General features: G+C 43.5%; 1 protein-coding gene across 22 annotated transcripts in view; it reads right to left on the bottom strand.

The window, feature by feature from the left end:
- Positions 1-25491, bottom strand: part of Kalrn (kalirin RhoGEF kinase) — a 597009-nt gene that overhangs the window by 211698 nt on the left and 359820 nt on the right. For all 22 annotated transcript variants that reach the window (XM_013114480.3, XM_040750870.1, XM_040750875.1 and 19 more), the window contains exons 22-27: positions 23037-23219; positions 21738-21856; positions 17204-17270; positions 16602-16711; positions 6765-6834; positions 3839-3928 (exon numbers count right to left, since the gene is read on the bottom strand). In XM_013114480.3, coding sequence (XP_012969934.1) covers positions 3839-3928; positions 6765-6834; positions 16602-16711; positions 17204-17270; positions 21738-21856; positions 23037-23219 — 639 coding nt within the window. The remainder of the gene's footprint in view (positions 1-3838; positions 3929-6764; positions 6835-16601; positions 16712-17203; positions 17271-21737; positions 21857-23036; positions 23220-25491) is intronic.

Below are 25491 nucleotides of genomic sequence, written 5' to 3'. Positions count from 1 at the left end.
TCTCACTGTAGTCAACAACACCTCTCAATGCCCGGTTCTCCTGAACTGGAAACCAGAATCTCTCTTAGTAATGTCTCCTCTGTTGTGCACAGTGACAAATCCTTCCATCCCCACAGCTAAGCCAACACCATGGCTTCCAGTTGCTGTTGGTACCTCTGGTCTCACCTATTAAAACATCCTCTACCCTATTTCAACATGATCACCTTCCAAGTCTAATGTGTAGAGAGAGGACAGATCTATTTGTCCTTGTACTCAAAAGGCTTATAATCTAGTTGAGAATATGCAACACTCAGAAACCAGGGAACTGCAAAGGACATAGAGGCTCTGCACAGTCAATGAAAACAGAGGTCACTGCAGAGGGTAGTTAGTGGAGACAAAGTCCCATCTGGGCTAACACAATTATCACTGTGTTGGAAAATAATGAAGACTATGCCTCCACACAGAGGAAGGAAGTAAAGGAAGGCAGGTTCTAGAAATAGGAAAGGAACCAAAACAAGAGGCGATAAGCAAAACTGGTTAGGTAACTGATGGAATTGAGTTGGGGGAAAATAAAAAGGATTTGAAGGCAAAGTTTTCAATGCCAACATACTGTAGCTCTTAAAGAAAATAGATATCCAGCGACCACTTCAGAGAGGCTAAGTGTGTTAATCATAGCAGAGGGGGTAAGGGACTGGGTAAATAGACAAACATAGGAGGTTATCACAAGACACAGAGCACATAAATAAAAAGTCAACATGTGATTGAGTAATTCCATCCCAAAGATGGGCCTAACAGGAGTGAAAACACATGTCTGTACATGGACAACCCAGATGTCCATCAGTTTATCATTAGAAAAACAAATATGGTAGAGCTAATATAATGGCCTATTTGGCCATAAAAAGAATGAGGTACTGACATAGATGGTCCTTAAAAATAAGTAAAAGAGCCAGTGACAAAAGATCACATATTACATGATTCCATTTATATGAAATGTCCAGACAAGATAGATTTATAGACACAGAAAGTGAGCTAGTGATGACTAGTGCCTTTTATTTTTTGGTAGGAAGTCTGTTAAAAGCTGAAATGTGCATACTTGCTTTGCAAGTGGGGGGCATACATGTGTATACATGTTCACTTGTGTGTACATGAGTTTGTGGAGATCAGTATTAGGATCACTGATGACTATAATTGTAAGCTCTAACTTTAAATTTTGTATTCAACATATGGTAATTGCTAGATTAATCAAATAAAAAAGATATTTAAAAGTTGGGGGGACTTCTAGCAGAAGTCATTGTTGATAGTCATGTTTCTCTGAGTAAATGTAGATCTTAGACTATCCCAAAGTGACCCGTGGAGCAAGAACACTGAACAGCCCAGTTAGGGCATTAGAGATGCAAACATATAGTGTCCTGTTTCCTGCAGGTGACGCATTCCATATGCATTTAACACATTTAGGAAATGCTGGGCTAGTCTTCTTTCTTTACTGTAAGATGCCAATGATGTGATATAAGAAGTGGACAGGCACGTGGAGCTTCCCAAGCTTCTCTGCAAGAGCAACGCTGTTGGAGAGAGCAGCAGACCTGTGTCGAGGTGGGCACACTTGGCTCTACGCTGCCCTCGAGTTCGAATCTGAGAACCTGCATGGCTTAGGAATGCTTCCTGGGTAATTTGTTGTTGTTGTTTTCGAGGCAGGGTTTTTCTGTGTAGCTCTATCTGTCCTGGAACTCACTCTGTAGACCAGGCTGGCCTCAAACTCACAGAGATTTGCCTGCCTCTGCTTCCCGAGTGCTGAGGTTAAAGGTGTGCGCCACCGCTGTATGGCTCTCCTGGGTAATTCTAACAGACCACCTCCAAGGCAACTACATTAGTGGACAAGTCTTGTATCACCTCCACAGGACTGAACTTATAAGTTCAGAAGTTTGTAGAGATAGTCACTAAAATCTTAGTGTCATAGCTGCAGGAAGTGGGATATTGAATTACTTTCTTTTAAAATGTGAAGCTCATGAAGAGGACAGCTTAAGTTAGTATGATCAATATGGTTCGGCCTCCTCCATTAGAAACTGACTGGAAATATGGACATAAGTAGGACTATTGGAGACACAGTATAGCACTAGGCATGGAGACATGTACAGACAGGAATCAGGAATAAAATACCAAGTCTCAAGGATCTTGCAGGTAGAGGGAGCATATGTGTGCAGAAAGGTATATCTGTCGGTGAACTGCCACAAATTCTATGACAGAGACCCAAAGCACAGTGTATGCATAAAGAGTAGGATTTTTGTAGGATGCAGCATTTGAGTTTGTGAAGAACAGGAAGAATTCTGAAGCATGACATGTATGTATATATACATGTGTTTGTGTGTAGGAGACACAATGGTAGGCACAGGAAAATGCTGGACAAGGATAGGCCTGAGGCATTCTGAGGGCACAGAAATTGTGCTATTAAAATTCTAAGTGGAAGGACACCATTTACAACTTCAAAAAGACCATTGTTGATACTACTAATGACCGATCAAGCAGAGACATCTTTTAGAAACGCACTGTCAATCAAAGAAAGCATTAATAGAGAGAATCCAATATAATTATCTGATAAATCCTAGTACCAGCTTAGAGAAGTACTTTCTTGGATTTACTATTACCTCAGGAAACCCACTTTCAGATACCTGAGGTTGTTTCCAAATTAATTATCTTTTTAAAATAGTCATATATGTTTGCTTTTCCCCTAGCTTCTCCCACTCAAACTACCCCTTCACCAAGTAACAATGTCCTCAAAGAATCAGTCTACTATGTTGGTGTCAGCCTAGAATGATGCCCAAGAGGGTTATTTTGTAAACTGGAGTTCAAGACCCTGTTGTAACATCTTTGTATTCTGGGCCTTAGCCTGTTATAGAAATACTATAGAATATGCAATAGAAAATGCTCCGGAAGCAACGAAAGTAGCTGGGAAGGGAGATGAGCCAACAGCTGTGACACACTGCTGAACAAGTTTCTGTCACACTGACAGGACCAGCGGAGGCCACCAGTGCTATAGTCTTCCATTTTTCCTTATCTTTAACTTTCTGTCTCACATACCCCTTGTGTCCTGCAGCACCCTTTTGATCCTTCTACTTTCTAGCCATTAGGTCACTCTCTTTTACAGGGACCAACACTAAGGAGATTTATCCCATTGACTTCCAAGACCATTCTCACTCAACAGCTGAGGTTCTGAGAGAACAGGGGAATCCCAGACTTCCCTTCTCTTGATGTCCTTGACAACAGTTTCCAGCTCTGGTAGTCACCCCCATACCAGCTGTAGTCAGTCTGACTCATGGCTTCTGAAGCAGAGGAGTCAGGAATTTTTCAAAGATGGCTGGTGTATTCCAATGTGTGTTCACAGTGAGGCGGTTCAAAGACAGGGTGGGCGTCAGAGACACCAGTGGACCCCTTGCAACCCAGAAAGCTGGGCTGCATCCAGAAGAGGGTCTGTCAACAGACCTGGAGTGGGGAGGTTGCGCTTCAGAAAGATCCTCAGGTGGTGCTGATGTGCCTGGCCCAGTGACTGCACCTGTGGACCACTGACTGCGAAAGGAAAACACTTTGGCAGCATCAGCTATATCTTCATTGGCCTCACTAGCTTTGGTGTTGAAACAGAAAAAAAAATTTGACTTGTCAAAAACACAATTGAGATGGGATGGGGTAAAACAAAAGACACATACTGTTAGGTTCTAGTTTTTCAAAATATTTTATCCATGAGGTAGGTTTAGTGTGGCCAGTAAAGAAGAACCAGGAAGAAAGGACAGACACTAATTGCAGAGCAGAGGAGCGCCTCTTCCCTCCCTCCCTGCTCCTGGGCCAGCGACAAATGAAAAGCACAGCTTACATCAAAGAAGGTGCCGGCATGCTCCAGAATCAGCTGGTTGGAATCAGGCTTGTTTTTACAGTAGGTGACATACATCTGAAATTTGTCTGCCTAAAAAGAACAGAGACAACAAAAGATAAGCACCCTCTGGGTCCTCCCCGTCTTGGGCAGGTTTATACTGCTGTGATAAAACATCATGGCCAAAAGCAAGTTGGAGAAAAAGGGCTTATTTCATCTTATGGCATGTAGTCCATCATCCATGGAGGTCAGGGTAGGAACTCAAGGCAGGAACCGGGAGGCAGGAACTGACCCAGATGCCATGGAGGGCGCTGCTTACTGGCTTGGTCCTCATAGCTCGCTCAGCCTGCTTTCTTATAGCACCCAGGACAACCAGCCCAGGGATGGGACTGCCCACAGTGAGGTTAGCCCTCCCATATCAATTATCCATCAAGAAAACATCCCCAGGTCTGTCCACAGATCAATTTGATGGGAGCATTTTCTCAATTGAGGTTCCCTCTTCCCAAACGACTGTGGCTTGTGCTAAGCTGACACAAAGCTAGCTGATGTACTTCCTTTCCTCACAATGCCTGAAAGGCCCAGCGTGTGCAGTACAGTGTCTGAATTCAATTCCATATGAAAAGTAGCATGTGTTCTCTCAGCCCGTGGATGCTGTTCTCCTATTGGAATGTAGAACAGGCCTGCTGAATGGAAGCTCAGGCTGTGTCGGAAAGAAAGAAAAATGCTAACATATTATGAAGATGTGAAGAACTTATCAATTACCCTCACTTTAGATCGTCAATAATTACTCTCTCTCTTGAAAAAGAACAAAGGTGATCAAGGCAAATACAACAATAGAGGGAAAAACGAGCGAATAGTCAGAGGGAGGTCCGCTAATATTCCAAATACCTCCAATGGGGGGACTATGGAGCCTGTTCTCACCTCCAACTTCCCACAAGTAATGATGAGGGTGGAGGCGTAAGGAAGGGACATTGCCTCCCCTATTCAGGACTGAACAATGATTCCCAGAGATATTGTTAGCTCAAGCCCCAGACTCATATTTGGGTGAAAAGTCACCTATTTCTCTCATGACCTTAGTTCTCCACTGAAAAAGGTGGATTTTGACAACTAAGTGCTTTTGAACACCTGGCACAGCCTCTCCTGGAGGGAAGTGCACATATGTATTTGCCATACCAGACCTCGTGGTCCTACATGTTAAGTGCATTGCAACACTTGATCCTAAGGTGAGCTTTAGAGCAATTCTTATCTTACCTACGAGCAGACTGTGGCATAGATTGCTTAAGTGACTTTAAATTCTCACAGTTGTAAGTGGTCAAGACCAAAGCAACCAGGATTCTTAGTGTTAACCAATGCCATTCAGCATATTACAAGTGATTCCTTCTACTCTTCATTCCTGGACTGTACTTATATACAGACTGTAAAACATAGGAAAATTTGAAGATGATTCTTGGCAAAAGGTGTGTAATTTACCCAATCACCAGAGGTTTTCTGAAACAATTTTAGGGGCTTTCTACCAGGTAGGAGTTAGTCATAATTACTAAGAGATGACAAACTTACTGTTGATTTCAAAGAGAACCCCAAAATTGCCTGAAGCAACACAAAATAATCCCTTTTTTGATGTTCAACCTGGTTTTTCTCTTTATTGGCTGTGCAAGGGCTCATAAATTATTTTTAATCAGCATTTTTTAGGGGATATTCATCAGCTTACACACTGGCACAAAATAAGATGGCAGCCTAAGACTGTGGAAAAATAGCCGGGCGTTGGTGGCGCACGCCTTTAATCCCAGCACTCGGGAGGCAGAGGCAGGCGGATCTCTGTGAGTTCGAGGCCAGGCTGGACCGATAGCCTCCGAAACAATACAGAGAAACCCTGTCTCATAAAAACCAAAAAAAAAAAAAAAGACTGTGGAAAAATAAAGTATGCTTGGAGGAAAACATTAAGAGTTCATGCACAGAAGGCCTGTCTGGAGGTTGGGCCCTGAGGTGTATGTAGGGTTGGCTGGGCTATTTGTTACATGTCAGTGGGTGTTCTGCCTCTTGTCTGAGATAGACCAAGGTCTGAAATCTAAACCGCATCTACAGTCTTGTCTACTCCAAGCATAAACTCTCTAGACTGTGAAGGAATCCTGTAAAGCCATTTTGGGTACAGACTACCACTCGGTAACAATTACAGAGCAGAATTCCTGGAGGATATGTAGTTGAATTTGGTGTCATAAGTGGACTCCCAGACTTCTCTAAAATCACATCCATGAGTCCGAGCTCAGGATGGTGAGCAATGTGGATGCTACTGAAGTTTACTTTTTCAGTTTAGAAAATTAGAACCCGGTATCTCTTGCCCACAGACGTCACCCATGGCAACAACACGAGAATGAGGACAACTACACACTCGTTCTCTAAGTAAAAATTGGGACGGGGAGTGCAGGAGTGTGTTCTTTATTAAGGAAAACAGTGTAATTGGTAATTGGACAGATGGTGCCTGCCAGTTCTCGCTTCTAAATCTACATCCTGGAAAAGCAACTGGACTGGGCTATCACAAGGGTAGTGGGACTCTCCTACTCTGCTGACATCATCACTTGGGAAATTCTTCGAGAGTCCGGTGTGGATCTTCTAAATCTACATCCTGGAAAAGCAACTGGACTGGGCTATCACAAGGGTAGTGGGACTCTCCTACTCTGCTGACATCATCACTTGGGAAATTCTTCGAGAGTCCGGTGTGGATCCTAGGCTTCATGGGCACCATAGACTTCCCCAGGGCAGGCTCTGCTCTCCAGACCTGTGCCACCTGCCATAGACTTACTAAGGATGTCTCCGTATCACCTGGCCCCAAGAGAGACTGCGAGCAACGACAATCCTTGGCCAGGCATGGAGCAGTGGCTCCAGGTGTACCCCCGGAAACATGAACTGTAGGGGAGGAATTTAGATTGGTTACCCAGGTGACAAAGCAGTGTCCCACATCCTCAGGCAGCTGCTCGTACTTCTCCAGCTCTTTGAGGAAGATGCTGCAAAGGGAGAGAAAGGCCTCATCAGATATCTCAGCATAGAGGACCCCACGCAGAGGGTTGTACTGGGGTCAATACAACAACCATGGCTCAGCCATATATGGATTCTATGTTTGGCAAGCAAGGGGAGGAGCTAACTTTTACAATGGAACTTGTTCGATTAAAATTATGGTAATTGACTAACTAGAGCTATGAAAATAGTTCCCCTCAGAGGTTCAGGAACTGAGATGGAAATAGATAATGGAATACTGTAGCTGTATTAAGCCTTTCATTTTATTAGCAATTCTGAATTCATTGTGTTAATCCAATTACTCTGAGCACATTGTAAATATTTTTTTAAACATAGAAGTATTAAAAAAAAGAATGAACCCAAAGATGAGATGGAAAAAACATTTTAATCCTTTATGGGCCTCTTCATAACTTCCAGTTTTCTTCTTCCACTGAGAGCCAGTACTGTCATATAGATATCATTAGGGAAGACTCTAATGTGGAGGAGAATCTCACTGTATTTTAAAGTGGAATGGACATTGTATATGTCTAAGTCATGTCTCTCTTATATGCTAAAAAACTATAAAGAAATGATTACACCAACTTCAAATCAAGGTATGAAATAATAGTGTTAGACTTAGAAGATATAAGTCCTAACAAGACAGAATTATTGGAATGAAATTTGCTTTTTAAAATGTACTCAAGATCTTTTGAACAAAAAACAATTATGAGGCCTCAAGGAAGCTTACTTCTGCAAGTGGGAAATTATGTAGTCTTTACAAAGAAGAATTTGATAGAATTGAATTTGATAGGATCCTCATAATTTATTTATGTATAAGATGACACATTCTAGAGCACTACTAGTGATACCATTTATAATGGCAAATATGGTCAGTAGAGGACAATATATTTGAGCTATGGCATATTTACAGAACTGAATACTTTGTAGAGGTAACTCCCACAAAAGGTAATACTTATTCTATCTCTTTATATGGAAGATCTCCTTAACAATCAAAGTGGAAACAGTAAGGGGTGGAGCAAATGTATGGAGGCCACGCTACTTCGTGCTGTCTAAGCAGGGAATACACATTCTATTTCCAACCCAGGGAACTAGTAAAACCATTACCATAGCCATCCTAGTGAAGAAACAGGTGGAAGCTCAGACTTCTCAATGCTAACTTTTCTGTGTAATTTTAATTTAAAAATTTCACAAATGCATACTCTAAAAACTAAATTATAATATTTTATACTATCCCACTACTTACCTCCACCATCAGGGGAAAAAAGCTCATTTTGATCTGATTTATTCTGTATGGTTACCGTTATCAATATACTTTGGCAGTTTCTTATAATTCATTATAAAGTTGTTATAAATGTTATACATGTTGTTTGTGTTTTCAGTGATACAGGGAGACATTTTGGTGGTAAAAAATAAGTATGTGTATAATTAAAAAGTATCTGGCAAGCAAGAATATTAATAATCATTAGCAGGATCATGGGTGACTTTTTTCTTCATCAGTCTGTGATTTAAAATTTTGTCCACCATACATGGCAATTTCTAGATTAATAAAATAGGACAGGAATTTAAAAAAATGGGAATCAACCAGAAGAATTTCTTTCTCCTAGTAGGTCTGAATTTTAGAGTTCCTTAAACTAACTCGTAGAGCAAGAACATTTATAGTGCAATTTGGGCTTTAGAAATGCACACACATAGCCTCAAAATCAATACAGTGTCATGTCTACTGCTGCCTTTAAAAGATTGCAGGTGACACATTTCATATGACTTCTAAAATAGAAATAGGAACAAGTCTAAGTGCTGCTAGAACCAAGGATCAAAATTAGCTCAAAGTACAGAGCGAAAGAAATATTTTTGTTGCACTAAGGCAATTAGGCCCATCCTCATGTATATAAGTGAGGAAGTGTTGTCTGTGTGCATGCATGCATGCATGCATGCATGCATGTGTGTGTGTGTGTGTATGTGTGTTATATGTACATTTCTTCTAGTCTCTTGAACTAAGTTCGAATAAACATTTATTGTGTGGTCCCTATCACAGGGGACACAAGACAACACAAGCACAATGTCTTCTGAAGTGACTTTCCACAAAGTGTTGGATAGCCTTTATCAGGTGATTCTACACATTGGCATTTTATATGAATATCAGAGAAGGCGTGGACAGGAACTCAGCTCTGAGCCATGATGGGCTGCACAGTGCTAGGGGAGGGGCTGGAACATCTGGGCCACTAGGTAAAGAAAATCTGAGCTGTCCTGAAACAAGGGACTTATCAAATAAAGTAAGAGCTTTAAAGAGGATGAGCTGGGGGAGGGGAGCTCTCTCTCTCTCTCTCTCTCTCTCTCTCTCTCTCTCTCCTCTCTCTCTCTCTCTGTGTCTGTATGCAAATATGTACACGTATATTTGAGAATCCTTATAAAAGATTGAAGTCCGAGAAAATGACTAAAATATGACACTTGTATGCTTTTTGGGGAAGTAATAGAAGTCTGGGAAGGAATGGATACCTGGATTAAGTGCTAAATTTTAGGGCTGCCAGCAAGGGCTATGGTTGGTGGTGGGAGATATAAATGATCAGTGTCTCTTCATCAGGGTTGGTTTATTGATGGTCATTGCAGATGCATTTACCACTCTCTGATATCCAGCTACTTTCTGGGATTGGTATGTAAAGGACATCCCTCACTCCCTTTTAAAGTCAGTCTCATATATTCAGGGACGGCCAAGGCTGGTCTGGAATACTCCTTCTGCTGGGATGCTGTCACACCTGGCTCCAAATGACAGCTTTAACAGCAGCTGCCAAATACAACAGCAACAACAAAACAGCAGCTGCCATCAGTTTACCATTCTGCTGCTCCCAAGGGTCACTACCTTTGCCTCCTACAACCAAGAGCATGCTAAAGAATCGGAGTTCTCAGTGGCTGTAAGTGTGAGGAAGCTTCCTAAAGTCTCACTTAAAAATGCTAACTTTGTGGAGTTTGGAGAATTTCATAAACTTAGGCAGATAAGGAACCCCATCTACTGTTCAGGCACACAGTAGATACTAAATTAGGAATAGCTCATCAGGGCCAGGGACACTTAACTGTCATAAATCTCTTCTCTCTATAAGCTCACTCTTCCCCACATGTGGGGAGTTATTGATTGGGAATATTCCGCACTAAGCCTTTGCGAAAAATCTATAGCTGGTCACCTTCTCCTAAACCAATCCTGGGAAAATCTTGACATATTCCAAGGTGACCTAATACCCAAGGAAATGCTGGGCTAGTCTTCCTTCTTTACTGTAAGATGCCAGCGATGTGATGTAAGAAGTGGACAGGCACGTGGGGCTTCCCAAGCTTCTCTGCAAGAGCAACGCTGTTGGAGAGAGCAGCAGACCTGTGTCGAGGTGGGCACACCTGGCTCTACACTGCCCTCTGGAGTTCGAATCTGAGAATCTGCATGGCTTAGGAATGCTTCCTGGGTAATTCTAAGGGACCACATCTGGGGCAGCTGTTCTAGAACCCAGTGTGCTTCCAGCTGACAAGTCTTGCAGGAAAGGCTAAAAAGTGGGACAACTCTTGGCTTGTGTTGGACTTTTCAGGTCAGAGGTTTGCAGAAGATATTCACTAAAATCTCAGTGTACGTGGAATAAGAAACTATTTGCTTTTGAAATGTGAAGCTCATGAAGAGGACAGCTTAAGTTAGTATGATCAGTATCACTCCATCTCCTTCTGAGTGTGTTTAAATTACAGCTTAATAGCTGACAACACTCCCACAGATGCCCAACACTCCCCTGGCTGTTCTGCAGCAACATCTTGGCCCTCACCATGTCAGTGATCACTGGTGACAGATTATGGAGGGATAAGCAGAGCTTTTGCATGGTTGCCTGGGGCTCATTTAGAAAGCAATACAGTTCGAAAGGCATACCAAAAACCTAAGCGATGCTATCACCTGTTAAACTATTATGACACAAAGTACTATGCAGAATTTGGAGGACTCCTGGGAAATGGCACTTCAAGCATTATTGATAGAACTTCTCTGAGTTTTGCCTGGGAGCCACCCTGAGCCTCTTCCCATCACTTTGGATTATAGTCTCACTGCCTCTGGGGAAGGGCTCACAGCCCTGCTAGGTAGGCTGGATGTGGCACATCACAGTCGTATGTGCATCCCAGGGAGCCCTTGTGCATACATGTGCACACGCTTGCTGGAACACCAGAAATGGTAAGAAGGGGAAGGTTGTGGCATGGGGTTAAGAGGAACAATGAGGAGTCCTGGTGGAAGCTGGAGTTAAAGGATTCATTACATCCCTGCAGGTTCACAGCCTAGACTCGGAGGCTGCAGGCTGCAGGGACTAAGGGAACAATTACCAGGACAGACGTGAAGGCTGGTCAGGGGCGAGCAAGCAGAGGGAGGAGGTGAGTTATTGACCACAGCTTCCACATGCCTTGGTTACTGAGGCTAACCTTCATTTCACTCTAGAAACTTTAGTCTGGGTGAGGGGATGAGCAGGGAGGCACGGCATCCAATCTCAAACAGGAAAGCAAGCATCGCTGCTGAAGTGCTTTCCAGGACTTCTTCATGTGATTTAGATGAATTGGCCATTTGCTTGCACGAGTTACACCAAGTAATGTTCACATAAGGTAAAGCGTAAAAAAGAGCCGCCATTCAGCGTTACTTAGCTCTAGTACGATGCTGCTTAGCAACAAGGCAAGAGAGTGGCAAAATGTGCGCAACTGAAGTAAACATGACTGTGGCACATCCAAGTTCGAATGCATCTTTGTCTGGGTACTTCAATTGCGCGCAGTCAGTCTCCGTGCTGGAAGCTTCCAGAAAGCAAGAAAAATAGCAGCAAGATCGCAGCCATCCCTCTCTAGGCTCTGCCAAAGGCAGGCAGTTACCCTTAGACTGCAGGACTGGAAAGTTCACAAGTCTTTGCCCTCCCCTTTTCCCTAACATCCGGATATTAATAAAATGACACCTACGTTCTCATCTCTGCTGCTAGTGGGTCTGAGCTGGTCAGAAACATTGTAAGAGGCTGCTTCCCTGAAACATGGGGACAGAACCAGATTATCATTGAAGTCTTCTTAGAGCTTTTCCGTTTGGCCTTTCTGTGATTTCAGGTAAAAGGGATACAATTAATACCACAGGTATCTGGGGTATGTGTGCACGGAAAATGCTCGCTTTAAGCAAGACTGCCTGTGGAAAAAGTCGTGGCAGCCGGCGGGTGGTCCCAGGCGAGACCTGCACAGCCTTTTTCTCTCCACTTGGGGGAGCCAGTGCCTCACCAAAGGTTGTAGGTCAGCCCATTGTGCTTCAAGAAGTAAACCAATGTACTCGTGGCACAAAAGATGAACGACACAGAACCAGACCCAGACACACAAGCACGCTGTCTTCATTTTTTTGAACTGACTTTTTGCCCTCCTCATCCCTTCTCAGAACTTTGTGCTTCTCACCACAGGCCAGAGCCTGGGTTAGACTCACCGCCGGATACAGTTTCATTTCCTACCCGGAAATGGTCTGACCCAAAGAAGAAACTCTAGGAAGGTGATCAAAATACGGTCTTGGTTAGATGTGGCAGCCCACAGCCCTCGGAAGGCAGAGGCAGGGGGACTGCTGTGAGTTTGAGGCTGGCCTGGTTTTATAGTGAGTTTCAGACCATCCAGGGTACATAATGAGATTTTGTCTTTTATAAACAGCAGTCAGCACTTAGCAGTTGTCTTGGCATAACCCCTGCTGGGTAACCTGACTGTTCCTGGCTGACCCTGGCCTGGACAAACATAGCTTCCCGACATGCCTACAGGGAAGGAGAGCAGTGCATGGCGGAGAGGAGGGAGAGTCGGAGCTCCTGGCCCCCAAACTTGCCCTTTCTGAAAAGAGATTTTTTTCTAGGTTATTACTGTAGAGGTATGGGACCCAACTGACACAGTTGTAGAATAAATAGGTGGAGATGTGGAGATGTTCCTTAAATGGCTAACTGTGAATTAAACTGGTTGGATTTGATGGCCACACTGGGCAGCGAGCATGATCGTGTCTAAGGAGTGGGGGAAGACTGAAGAGATCGTTAACTCCATGGAATCCAGTCTGATCTTGCGGGGAGTGTGGGTCCTCACAGTACAGACTGCATAAAGATGTTATTTTCAAACTCATATGAATATGACTAAATCTCCAAGTCACTAAAAAGGAAGAAACAGAGCAGGAATTTAACTGAAGGAGGAGTATTTTAACAAAAAGCTGTCATTATCGAAGTTGAATATCTAACAAGAAAAAGAAAAAACAATTATTTTTTTAATTGCAAATTTTAGATTAGGCAAAACTTTACTCTTTGGAGGATCTATTTATAGGATGCGCTCTTTTTTCTAAGTGTTCCAGGAAGGCCTAGCAATGGAAATAGGCGTTAAGTCCTGTGAAGACAGTGCAGCCATTATCTTTTATTTAGCTGTAGAAGAAGGAAATAAAGTGTGGTAGGAGAGTAGAGGGCAAGGCTCCCACCCACTTCATCTTCTGATTGGGGGGAAACAGGGAAAGTAAAATCTCCCTACCTAACATCCACAAAGACAAAGGTTCTTGAGACAGATGCCACCTGTAGAACACACGCACAGCTCATCTTGGTGGCCATTTTTCAGAGACACCGTTTTAGATGGATCAGTAGTAACTGGCCGAAATGTAATGTAGCCACCATACAACCTTTGATCTAGGTATCAATTTCTCAGTGACACAGCTAATTATGTCACTAAGGTGGGGATGACCACTGTCAATCCCTTCCTCTGGATTAGTCTCCCGCAGTCCTCCCTTCTTCCCTACCTCCCCCACTCCCTGGACTACAGGTGGATGGCCTGGACTGCAGACCAGCCACAAAGGGATCTGCTTCTCTGATAGATAGCACTGGATTGCTGTTGAAAACATGAACAAATGCATTAAGCAGAGCCCCGGACACATTCAGGTTAAAATCCCGATGGCTTCAGAGAAGCACCGTATCCCTAAAGAGTAAATAAATAGGTGCGATGGCAACCACATGTCTTCCTGCGAAGAAGCTCCCAGGAAACCCTTCATTCAGAAATCCCATTATTTTGTTGTTCTAGGAGGCTCTGGTAGTAATGCTGAGGGAAAGTCTTATACAGGAGCTTTTCTCTGTCCTGAGATGCTCACAAGCAACCAGTCAGTTATGATTTGAATGACATTAGCTACAAGTTTGCAAGATGCAATTTTACTTTTTAGCCCATTCATTCACCCATCTATCCATCCATCCATCCATCCATCCATCCATCCATCCATCCATCCATCTATCCACCCATCTTTCCACCCACCCTGCAAAATTTACTGTAAGTTTATTTGGTACCAGGTTCATGGTACCAGGCATTGGATATACAGAGAATGCTATGGTTCTCCTTAGTTTATAGTCATTGTGTTTTCTAAGTCTGGCCAATTACCATTTATCCTTATTTATTAGACATTTTGGAATTAGTATATTTTCTCTACTAATCCAAACCTGTGTAGCTTAAGTGGAAAGAATACAGTACAGTGAATGCCATTCCACAGTTTGATATACTTGGATGTTCCTTTGAATTGTTGATAACTTAAAGCATTAATTTATTTTAGTCAGTAGCCTTCTAAATCCATTACAGAGTCCCTTGATTTAAATGTAGATATACAGTAATACAGCATTATTACTTGTATCAATTATTATGTCACACGGCAATACAGTGGCTTTCCTGACCAGATAGTAGAATACAGGCTGTCCTTGACCACGATGATGTCCTAAGCTGGCCTTGCACCTTCCATCCCCCCTGCTTCAGTCTCCTGAGTGCTGGGATCACAGGCATGTGCCACTACCCTCTGCTTACATGTTTGCTTTCATTGTCTTTTCCTTTTCTGCCACTGTCTTCTTTCTCCCAAGTTTTACAAGATGCTGCTCACCCAACTACTCATCTGTTCATGTGCCTGATTTTTATATCTTACGCATTCTGATTTACTATCTTCTGGGAAACTATATGACCATGAGGTGAAGAGGCTGGTGGGAGGACAAAGAGCTGCTGTGATGGAAAGAAAGATGTGACATTGTCTAGTTGCCCGGGCGCTGCTTTTCACATTCATCTGGTTCTTTACAGCACTCTGAATAGGTAACGTGCTTGGCAGTGCTGCTGGGAAGTGTCTAGTTTCTCCATCCACAGAGTGCAGATTTCATATGGTTTAATTTGAATTTAGAAAGAATTTGTTAGAACTACATTTTGTAAGTTATAGGTAGGATTACAGCTATTTAGAGAACTATAAAGCCATTGGTGACACCCTGAAATTGGAATAAGAAGCAGAGCTGAGTTAGATATTTTGTTTTTAACTGTTCAATTTTAAAGTGAATATTCTTTCCCCTTGACTTCACAAAAGCAGAGTTCACAGTCAGTGCGTGCCGTGGTGTGAAGATGTCCATATTTAGCTGGTGTAGTTGTGAGATTTGTTAATGACATCCAAAGGCCATAGTCACGCAAATAAAGTGATGCAATTCACTGTTTGCCAGTCTGATGTCTTCTCAGATATCCTGGAGGAGACAGGGTGATATTGAGCTGGGCTCAGATGATAGATAGGGGCCAATGGTCAAGAACAGATTTATTCAGTCTTATTAATGACTGTCATGAAGACAAAATACTGTGTATGGAGACTGCCAGGAAAACCAAATAGGGATGTTTATGATGAAAAAAAAACAGGAGTGGGAATTTTTATCAATACTCTAAAAAGTCAGAACACATGCTCCTCCAGCCCCGAGTTTCCTGATGATTAGCATGTGGTGGGCACTAAACGGATACCTTGACAGGGATGAGCCATCACAGCAGGTACTCTCCATCCCTTTCAGAGTCTAAGATTCTTTCACACCAACTCTTGTTTGCCTGGAGGTCATTCTTAGAATAGAGCCAATTTTATTTTCTAGAGTGGGATTGTCCAATATGGCAGGCAATTATCACTCAAGACTATGTAAATGTATTGAAAATAAGAACAATACAAGCGGAGGTCCTTAGCAGGTCAGTGGCTGCATGCACGCACTTCTGGTTAATGTGTTGGACAGTGCATTACTGACTGCCCACCGCTGTAGACAGCACCCTGGACAGAGGCATCCAGCCTCAGGACGGCTTGCCTACGGGTGCAATATGATCAGCCTCAGGACGGCTCTCTACCTGTGCACTTGGTATTTTTGGGACTTGCAAAGCTGGCTTTGTTTTTTCCAGAGTTTCTGTCTCAGCTTACTTATCAAGCCCCAGAACTAGCCCCACTCAGTTTTCTCTGCTGCAGACTCCTGAAGACTCCTGCTCAAGGACTTAGTGTCACATTTCTCCCTGTATCTCAAGATTCTCTCCACTTGAATGTTAAAAACTGAGTTATTTTTACCAGTTGAGGGTAAGGATGATGGGAAAGTCAGGAATGGAGGAAAGGTGAATAGAATTTGAACCAAGCGCCCACAAAGAGAGGATGGTTAGTCCCAAGTGAATGGTGAAGTCAGGGTTCCCCATTCTTGGGCGCGAAGCCACTCTTGCTACCTCGGTGCTCTGGTAACCATGCTAACTGAGCAAATGAGGATGCTGTCTGCTCTTTGTGAGAACTGGAAAAGGGGATGTAGAACAATCACTTCTCATTCCACTAAGAGTTTTGTACAATTGTGGAGACAGAGTAAACAAGAAACTAACTACAAGATCTGACCGAATGAGGAAGACTGTGTCAGGTAAAACAGAAGGCTTTGATCCACTTGGCAGGCAGCCCAGTGCCTGGCATTTACATTCTCAGTGTGCTCAATGGAACCCCCCAACAACATACTTGTTATGGAAGTCGTAGATCTCCTGGATGTTGCCAAAGATGATGTGCTCTTTATTGAGGATCCCAGGGGGTATCTCCTCCACGCCACTGGTCATTTCCCACAGGTAGGTCTGTAAGACAGTAACTGATTCATCACTGGCAAGCATGCCACAAGAAACTGAGACAAGAGAGGACCCTTAACCATGTGAGGCAAGAATAGAACTGTGATTGCACATGGAGTTCAAAAGGCAAAGTGTTTAACAAGTGCAACAGAAAGAGAGAAAACCTGGCCACTCCATCACTCTGAACCTCAGCGCAGCCAGCCACCAGTCTTGTTATTTATTAAATCTGTGTCATGGCTTGTATTCTGAAATGAAGTGCCTGACCTGCTCCCCCCAACCCCCTTTATGGTCTGGGTCTGGCTCCACTGGAGAGAAGTGCAGACCTTCTTTGCAAAAGCACTTCACACTCTGTGCACTCGCACTCGACTTTGGAAGACCTCCCCAGCTGCCTTTTTACTTTCTAGCAGAATGGCAGGAGCCCTGGGTGGCTCTCAAGGACTTGACAAGGGCCAGCACGCCACTTCTGTACTGGAGCTGGAGACTGATCGCTGCAAGACTTACCTCCAAGCACTCATGTAGGTCCCTTACATAAGCCTTCTCTGTTTGGAGCAGCTCAGCCATAATGAATCTAGGAGGAGACAAATGGGCTTTCAGTTGCTTCTACACACACTGCCTCCTTTCCAACTCCACTTCCTCACCGCGGCACTAGTGACACTGGAGTGTCCCATTTCCCACATTACCGATAAAGCTCTTCCCTATCCCGAGTCACTCTCACCCTGGTCATTTGCTCTCCATCCATTCTCCATGCCTGTGCTCAGCTGGTTCCACTCCCTGGAGCTTTTCCACTCATTTCTACAGTGCTGCTACGCGTGTGCTGTCAACTGTATGTGTGCGCAGGCATGTGTGTACAAGATACGGGACTGCTTACACGGGAGCTCAGCAGCTAACCAGTCTGAACTCCAGTTTTCTACATCTCCCTTACAGCTCCCAGGATGCTATCCAGTCAGTAGTTTATAGACTTACACTGAAATAGTTCAGTACTCAAATTAAACAGGTTCCAAGTCAGGCAGAGATGGCTAACAAATCACTGGGCTCAGGACTTTACAAGAGTTTTGTGTTAAGAACCAGGTTACATTTATGGGCTGTTCAGTCTCTGGCATAACCACCCATCACAGCCGCTATAACAAGAGAAGCACCACAGAGATAAGTGCAGATGTGTTCCAACAAAACCAGGCCACTGAAAGTCTTACATGTCCCCACACGTAGTCTCTGTTTGATTTCTTCAACTAGTTAGTATTAAGAATCATTTTTAGATTATAGATTATATAAAACAGAGGGTGAGTGAAGTTTGAGCTGTGGGCCACACGTTGCTGGTCTCTGACCATGGCACGTTTTATTCAGTATTTAGGCAGTATCTCCAGTGAGTTCATTTGCATCACAAATCTATGCACTCAAAACTGGCATGCTCAATATTAGTTCATGTTAAGTGACGGATGCTTTTTGATGCTCTTCAGGCTCCTGGGAACAGAAGTTTATACCCCCTCCCATACAACAGGGTTTCTCTGTGTAGTCCTGGCTATCTTGAAACTCAGTCTGTAAACCAGGCTGGCCTTGAACTCAGAGATCTACCAGCTTCTGTCTCTTGAGTGCTGGGACTAACAGCATGCACCATCATCACCTGGCTGTGCTTTGTGTCTTTAAGGAAAGGACTCCCTCCTTGGACCCCTAAATAACATAATGGACTTGAGCATGTATGATGCATGGATTCATTATTGTGCATCTATTTTTCCTTTTTCTTTCCATAATTTTTATTAGATAGTGCTTGTTAGCTGGTATAAAATAACCTAATTTAGTACAAACTATATATTTACACATTATATTACATTTTCAGTATCAGTTTTTCATACAGTTCATGCCGAGAACTCCTGTTTCAAGTGTTCTATCACATGAAAAATTTGAGAGACTACATCCCCAAGGAGTGTCCTTTTGAAAACATGACCAGAAATCCTGTGTGGAGAGCATCTTTCTGGGGATCTTCATCTTGGTGGGCTTTTCCCTAAGGCAAAGAATCACTCTAATAGTGGATTTCTATTAAAGACTTCACTTTTGCAGAAGTCAATTAGCCACTCTCTTCTTATTCTTCCTCTGTTGGTAGAGTGGAAAGTGTGTGAATATCGGAGTTAGACAAATAGGAACTGAATTACAAATCTGTCAGTCACTGGAAGACAGACCCAATTCTCCAGACCTCAGGACTTCTTATCTATAACATAGCTGATCACCCAGGATTGCTGCAAGGATTGAGTATGAGAAAATTGTCTGGTGCATAGGATCCTGGGAAATACTCAGAGGTTGGGTCTGTAGGCTGCTATGAAATCAGGGAGGATCTGAAGGAGCACAGCTGGCATTGGGAAGACATCTTAGGGTTTTGCATTGGCTTTTGCTTCTTCTTGTTCTTTCTCTCCTACCTGATTCCTCTATGTTAACCTTTACAATGCACACCTCCATTCTCTCCCTTGTCCCAGAAAGAGTCTAGGAGGGCCAGCCAAATACAATCTTCTCCTTGGCTTCTCTGTCATGGCTTAAATTGTGTCCCTCAGAATCAGTATATTCAAATCCCATCTCCCCACTCCTCAATTCTTGACTTTCTTTGGAAATAATCATTACAGCACAGAGGTCTCAATCCAACATGGCCAGTGTCCTTACAGAAAGGGAGATTTGCACATAGGCATAAATATTCAGGAATAATGTCACATGAATGTGAACATTCCAGAACAAATTAGGGGAGAGGCCTGGAGCAGTTATTTTCCCCCTTTACTCTCAGAGAGAACTGAACCTTGCACTCCTTGGTTTTAGCTTTCTGGCTTCCAGGACGAGTTATATTTCTGTTGGTGAAGTCACTCAAGTTGTGGTACTTTGTCATGCAGCTCTACAAACCAATACAACTTCACATGAAAGACACTTCTGACTTCACAGACCAGCTCTTGTTTCTTCAGTCCTAAGGAAGCTGTGGCCCCCCTTTTTTATTTGAATAAAATTAACTACTTAATTCCAGACATGCTAATTTCTTTCTAGCATCACTCAGAATATAATAAAATATTCTTCATAAAGCTCCTCCCATGATCTCTGCATGTGTGATTTTTGTAACCTCAGCTTAAAGAAAGTCAAGGACTAAGGTGTTGTAAGTTGACAGAGCTCATTCTTCCCATGTTCAAGGCCCTGTGATTCTTGAATGTGAAATGTGGGTCAATAACCTCTTCCTAACCAACCAACCCCAACAGCAATGTGTTCTTCCCAGCTGAGGGCAAGATTCACTGAGAATGTATTTTAGGATCCCTGTGGGTGCCCCAATCTGCAATTGTTCAGGTTCCTTCTATAAAATGGCATAGTATCTGCATATAACTTACACCCCCCATACACTTTAAATAACTTCTAGATTACTTATAATACCCAAGACAGTGTAAGTGCCACACAAACAATTGCTACATTATACTGTTTAGGAAATAATAACAGAAAAAGAGTCTGTGCATGTTCAGTACAGGCATATTTTTTCCTGAATATTTCTAATCCAGGGCTAGTTAAATAGGAGGATGTGGGACTCATGAATATAAAGGGCTGGGTGAACTTGGAGAATGGAGCAGGACTATAATAATAAATTGGTCCCAGTTCTCTAAATGGATTCTGGCCCTAGCCATTCTTATTGAGAAAAATAGGATTTGATATATGGAACTCTCAGACCACTTCAGATTCTTCCATAATGTTCGGATTTTAGCATTCTCTAACTATCTCACCTGCCTCTTATCCATATGGACCAGCTGTGACACAGAAGTAAACTTAGGTCTCAACTTCACCTCTGACCTCTACGATTCACTCTTGGGGCCAATTTCAAAGTACATATTCCTTTCCATTTAAAATACTATTCATCAGGCAGAGATTGAAATCCAAATATAAACCAGATGCAGGGGTGGGGGAAGAGAAACGTTGGAATCCCTCCCATGGCACCTTACTTTCTTCTGGCCCAAACACATCTCCAAAATTCAAGTAAGAAAACTGAAGGTATCAACTGTTTTTCCTTCCTTCCTTTCCTCCCTCCTTATTTTTTAAATTTCTTTTTTGATATAGGATCTCACTACATAACTCAGACTGCCCCTGGAACTGACAGTCTTCCTGTCTTAACCCCCTGAATGCTGGCGTGAGAGTTATGTGTCACTGTATTCAGCTATTGGCTTTATTTGTTATGCAGTTTTGGATCCCTTCCTATCCCTCAACTAAGGTTTCAGTTTCCATGTCCAACAATATCCCACAAACTTCTCTTTGTTGGTTGTGGTATTCCCGTTACTATGGAAACCATTGGTTCATATAAGAGAGGATAAAACACTCCCTGTCACCAAAGAGTTCCTAATCTAGTTAGTGAGACATGGCCACAGGTTAAGTAAAAGAAGTACAGATGTTCAGAAGGGGACGAGGGCAGTGAGGACGCAGGTAAGGAAGGGTTCACGGAAGCATATGGCCATGAATGGATTTTAAAGAATCCATAGAGTTGAAGGGAGGCAAATAAAACCAGAGCTGGGGTGGGGGTGGGGGGGAGAAAACCAAACCAAACCAAACACTGCATGAACAACTGCATTCAGCATTGTTGATGCTGAGGGCGTTAATGACCCTGACCTGTCTAAAGTGTGTCACTGAACTGGGAAGCACTCTGAAATAAAACTGACTTAGGTGGGGCCAGGCGGTGGTACCTTGAGGTGTCTGATTGTTATTCAGAAGGGAATAAGAAGCCACTTGAGATGTGTGTGAAGCAGTTTGGTTTGGTTACTGTTGAGTTCTGACACTGTGAAGTAAAATTGGATGGTCTACGGGGTAGGTGCTCCCTGGGGAGCCCCTACTACATAAAGAGCACTTGGTTAGAGTAGAGAATGGAGAGGCTGAGTGATCTCCAGTAAGTGTCCATTCCAACACTGCAGGTAGACAAGATGACACATTAAGCTGTCACAGGGGATGGGTAGCAGGGGAAAGTAAGGGGTGTCTGCTAGCTGTACTGGGAGCCCCCACTCAGCCCTTCCCTTACCCCTGCCCCTCCCGACCCTCCCCTACATACTCCTTCTTCCGAGCTGACTTCCGTTTCTCTTCATTGACCTCATGGCTAGCATCCCGGAGCTTAACCTCACGATCCGAAAGGCTTGCTGGGATGATGTCCAGTTCTAGGTCCTTGTTATCCTGCATGAGAAGTGTCACAGAGGTCACCTTGGGGAAGCCTTAGGAAAGCCTCTCAAATGAATTGGGGGAAGTGGTGAAAACAGCTTCATGGAGGATGACAAAGGGGGGTCCTATAAGGGCCCAGTCACAAGCCTTCGTCATAGGGTAATTCTTCTATTCAAGTAAAGAAGGGTTAGGATGTTCTGACCAAATATTTAGTGCTTCTATCTGTAGCTACAGGCAATGTGTATCTGTTTTCCAGGCCTCTGGTCTTGATTAAATCTAAACATACATTAGGCTAGAATTGGTTCTTCATCAATAAAATAAATGTGAAACAGAAATACAGGAAAACACTGAAAACCTCTCATTTGTCAAGAGAAAATAAACTGTTTTTTATTTAAACAAGCAGTTTGCTGTGGAAACAGGAACAGAATACCTGATCAGTGACTGAACCCTGTAATTGCTTATCCCTGCTTGTTTAAGCCATCTTCGGTATTATGTATGATAGGACCCACAAAAACAAAAAACAAAAAACAAAAACCAAACCCTCATTGTCTGGGGGAGACAATACAAGCCTCAAATTTTAGTGGTTTGACCACTTTACCCAAGGCTGCTCTGCCTCAGAGCATGGGGGTGTTTAAAGATATATGAATTAGAGCCCCTAGGATTAAATGCCAGGCTGGATTTAGCTTTTAATTCATAGGTTACTGACCTCTATTATAAAAAAGAGATTAAAAGTCAGTCTTTCTTTGCTTCATGGCACTTAGTACCTTCTTTCAGTTGAAGTGGCAAACAGCCTTCACACAAACTGTGCCCCGCATTTCTGAGAATCATTCACATACATGCAGGGGGCTCTAATGTTGGCTCATTAGCATAATTGGTTAGATGATTGTACTGATGAGACTAAAATAAAGGGTTCAGTCCTCAGAGCGAACAGGTTAACTTCACAGAAAAAATACTCTGCTTTGTATTCATAGTTCTGGCTTGTGGCTAGCCAGTTCTGCAGTACATAGAACATTAATCATGGGTGTGTGTGTTGGGGTGGGCTAGAGATGAATGGGTCAGTAAGGTCCCCCTAAACCTATTTAAAATGCACGAGGTTCATAGGGTCCACAGCTCCAAAGGACTGCCTGGGAAACATGCTCCCTCAATGGCGATGAGGAGAAGGGAGGAGCTCCGGTACCCAGCACTTGATACACACCTCTGTGTTGACTCCTAGGGCTTTCTCCAGGGTGTAGCGGTACTTCCCCATCCTCAGGGAGAAATCTCGATAGTGCTTGTCCACCGTGGTCACCCATTTCCTTATCTCTGTGGCATGGATGTGGCCCTTTTCCACAAAGCTGTCTGCGAGCTGGATCAGAAGCTTCACCTTCTCTTTTGTTTGCTGTCCCAAGAGATGGCCTAACATTACTGGATCACATCATCCTCAGGCTCCTCTGCACAAAGACCCCCTCTGCTCTGCATGGCCGGCATAGGTACCTCTCAGCTGATAAATGGGTTTGAATGGCAGCTTTGTCACTAACCTTTTGGGTGGCCTAGAGCAAATTATTTAAAACTCCTGTGCTCTGTCACAAAATAGGAATAGCACCTGCTTCATGAAGTTATTGCAAACATTAATGGTCAACAATGCCTACTGCCTAGAACATGCCTGGAATATAGCAGGTGCTCACAGGGGCCATGTAAGAACCTGTGCAATGGAACAATGTCTTCCAGGCATGATGTGGCCGTACCCTCTTGGACTGCCAGCATTATTGTCACTTAAAGGACAACTGTGCAAGATTGGGCCTATTGACTTTCTCTTCCCAAGGATTTTAGGCAGTCACAGGTTATTTGGGGGATGGACTCACAAGGCCATGCCAATTCCAAAAGATATATAAGCAGTTACTAGTTGCTGGAGTCAGTGACACGTCCTTCACTTGTGTAGTGGCTTGGAAGTTTCCCATGCTTCTGTAAGTAACTCCTCAATGTTCCTATTGAGAAGAACTGTTTCTTTGGTCTGCCTTTCTGGTGCCTTATCTGGGTGAGAAGGCATTTGTTCATGTGTCCATAAAAGGTTCATACAACAGGTTAAGTCAGAAATGTTAGCCATTGCTGTTGGTGTGAGGTTCTCTTATATTAATACAGTGATTTAGTGACTTAGAGAACATGTTATGGTCACACCCGAGACTCAACATGGGTATCAGTTGGGAGGCCAGGGCAGTTTATGGGGCCTTTGGGAGTGGATCAGTATTTATCCCTAGTATAGGAATGGACTTTGGGAGCCCATTCCCTATGGAGGGATACTCTCTCAGCCTAGATACATGGGGAGGGCCTAGGCCCTGCCCCAATTGATGTGACAGACTTTGATGATCCCTCATGGGAGGTCTCACCCTCCCTGGGGAGTAGATAGGGGTAGGATGGTGGATTGGTGGGGAGCATAGGAGGACAGGAGGGAGAAGGAATTGAGATTGGTACGTAAAATAAGATTGTTTTTAATTTAAATAAAAAACTATAAAAAATAAAATAAAACATCCTTAGGAAGCATGCAGGGAGAGATGACAAGTGTCTCTGAGCCAGATGCAACAACCCGAGGTTCAGCTTTTAGAGCTGGTCCAGATCCACACCACCAACAGTGGCAGCAGCACTGGCCTCTGATCCTTTGTTGCCGGTTCCTGCCCATCTCTGGACCCGAGGGCGGGCACCAGACATCATGTAAGCCAGCACGGGCTAGGATCTGATGAACCTAACTACAGACTTCTGTCTGCTTTACTATGAGAGTTAACTGTTTCTGTTCGAGGGAGACAAAGGGGTTAATGCCTTAGCCTGTGGCAGGGCTAAGCAGCCAAAGGTCTGACGTGTATTTTGTTAACTTCATTTGTTGCAAGAATCTGCTCAGCATTTCCCTCATCTACAGTCCTCTGTAGAGAGCTACAGGTTGGACTTGGGGGTAAACAAATGGAGAAATAATTTTAAAAAATTCATTTGCCCCTATCTGAAATTTCCAGAGGGGACAAAATTTTCATATAAAATAGTTGACGGCTTGGGGCATCATGTAATTGAATGTCAAAGTGAGAGGTGTGTGACAACAGAGGGACCTTACCACAGAGAAGGTAAAGGCAGAGCTGCTGGGTGAGGCAGGGGACTGGAAGTGATGATTGTAGCAAACGCCTGCTCATCTTTCAGGGTGAGTTTGAGTTTTGAAACTAAAATTTGAAAAATCTTTTTTTTGTTGTTTTTGTTTGCCTTTTTTTTTTGAGACAGGGTTTCCCTGTAGCTTTAGAGCCTGTCCTGGAACTCACTCTGTAGACCAGGCTGACCTCAAATTCACAGAGATCTGCCTGCCTATGCCCTCCGGAGCGCTGGGATTAAAGAGGTGCAACACCACTACCGGGCTGAGAAATCTTAAGGAAAATGAAGTAACGTTTAAATAATATGCTACAAGGAAAATGTTAAGCAAATGAAGTCCAAAATTTGGGCCATGCTACAATCTAGAAAACCCAGGCAGGAAAGTCACGAGAGGTGCAGCTGAAAAGACAGTGGATCTTTCCCATCGTGCAAGATGGCAAATGAAGTAGCTGGTAGGTGGGGCGCCAAGGAAAAGAAACCTGCAGCCAGGAAAGCTGGCACCACAGTCACAGCTGAAAAGGGTGACCCTAAGGTGAAAGGCTCCCGACGGG

This window comes from Mesocricetus auratus, unplaced genomic scaffold (genome assembly GCF_017639785.1).
Source record: "Mesocricetus auratus isolate SY011 unplaced genomic scaffold, BCM_Maur_2.0 Super-Scaffold_100008, whole genome shotgun sequence".
In the NCBI taxonomy this organism is placed as follows: domain Eukaryota; kingdom Metazoa; phylum Chordata; class Mammalia; order Rodentia; family Cricetidae; genus Mesocricetus; species Mesocricetus auratus.
The sequence above is the reverse complement of the archived record's forward strand: the minus strand, read 5'-3'. Positions and strand labels throughout refer to the sequence as shown.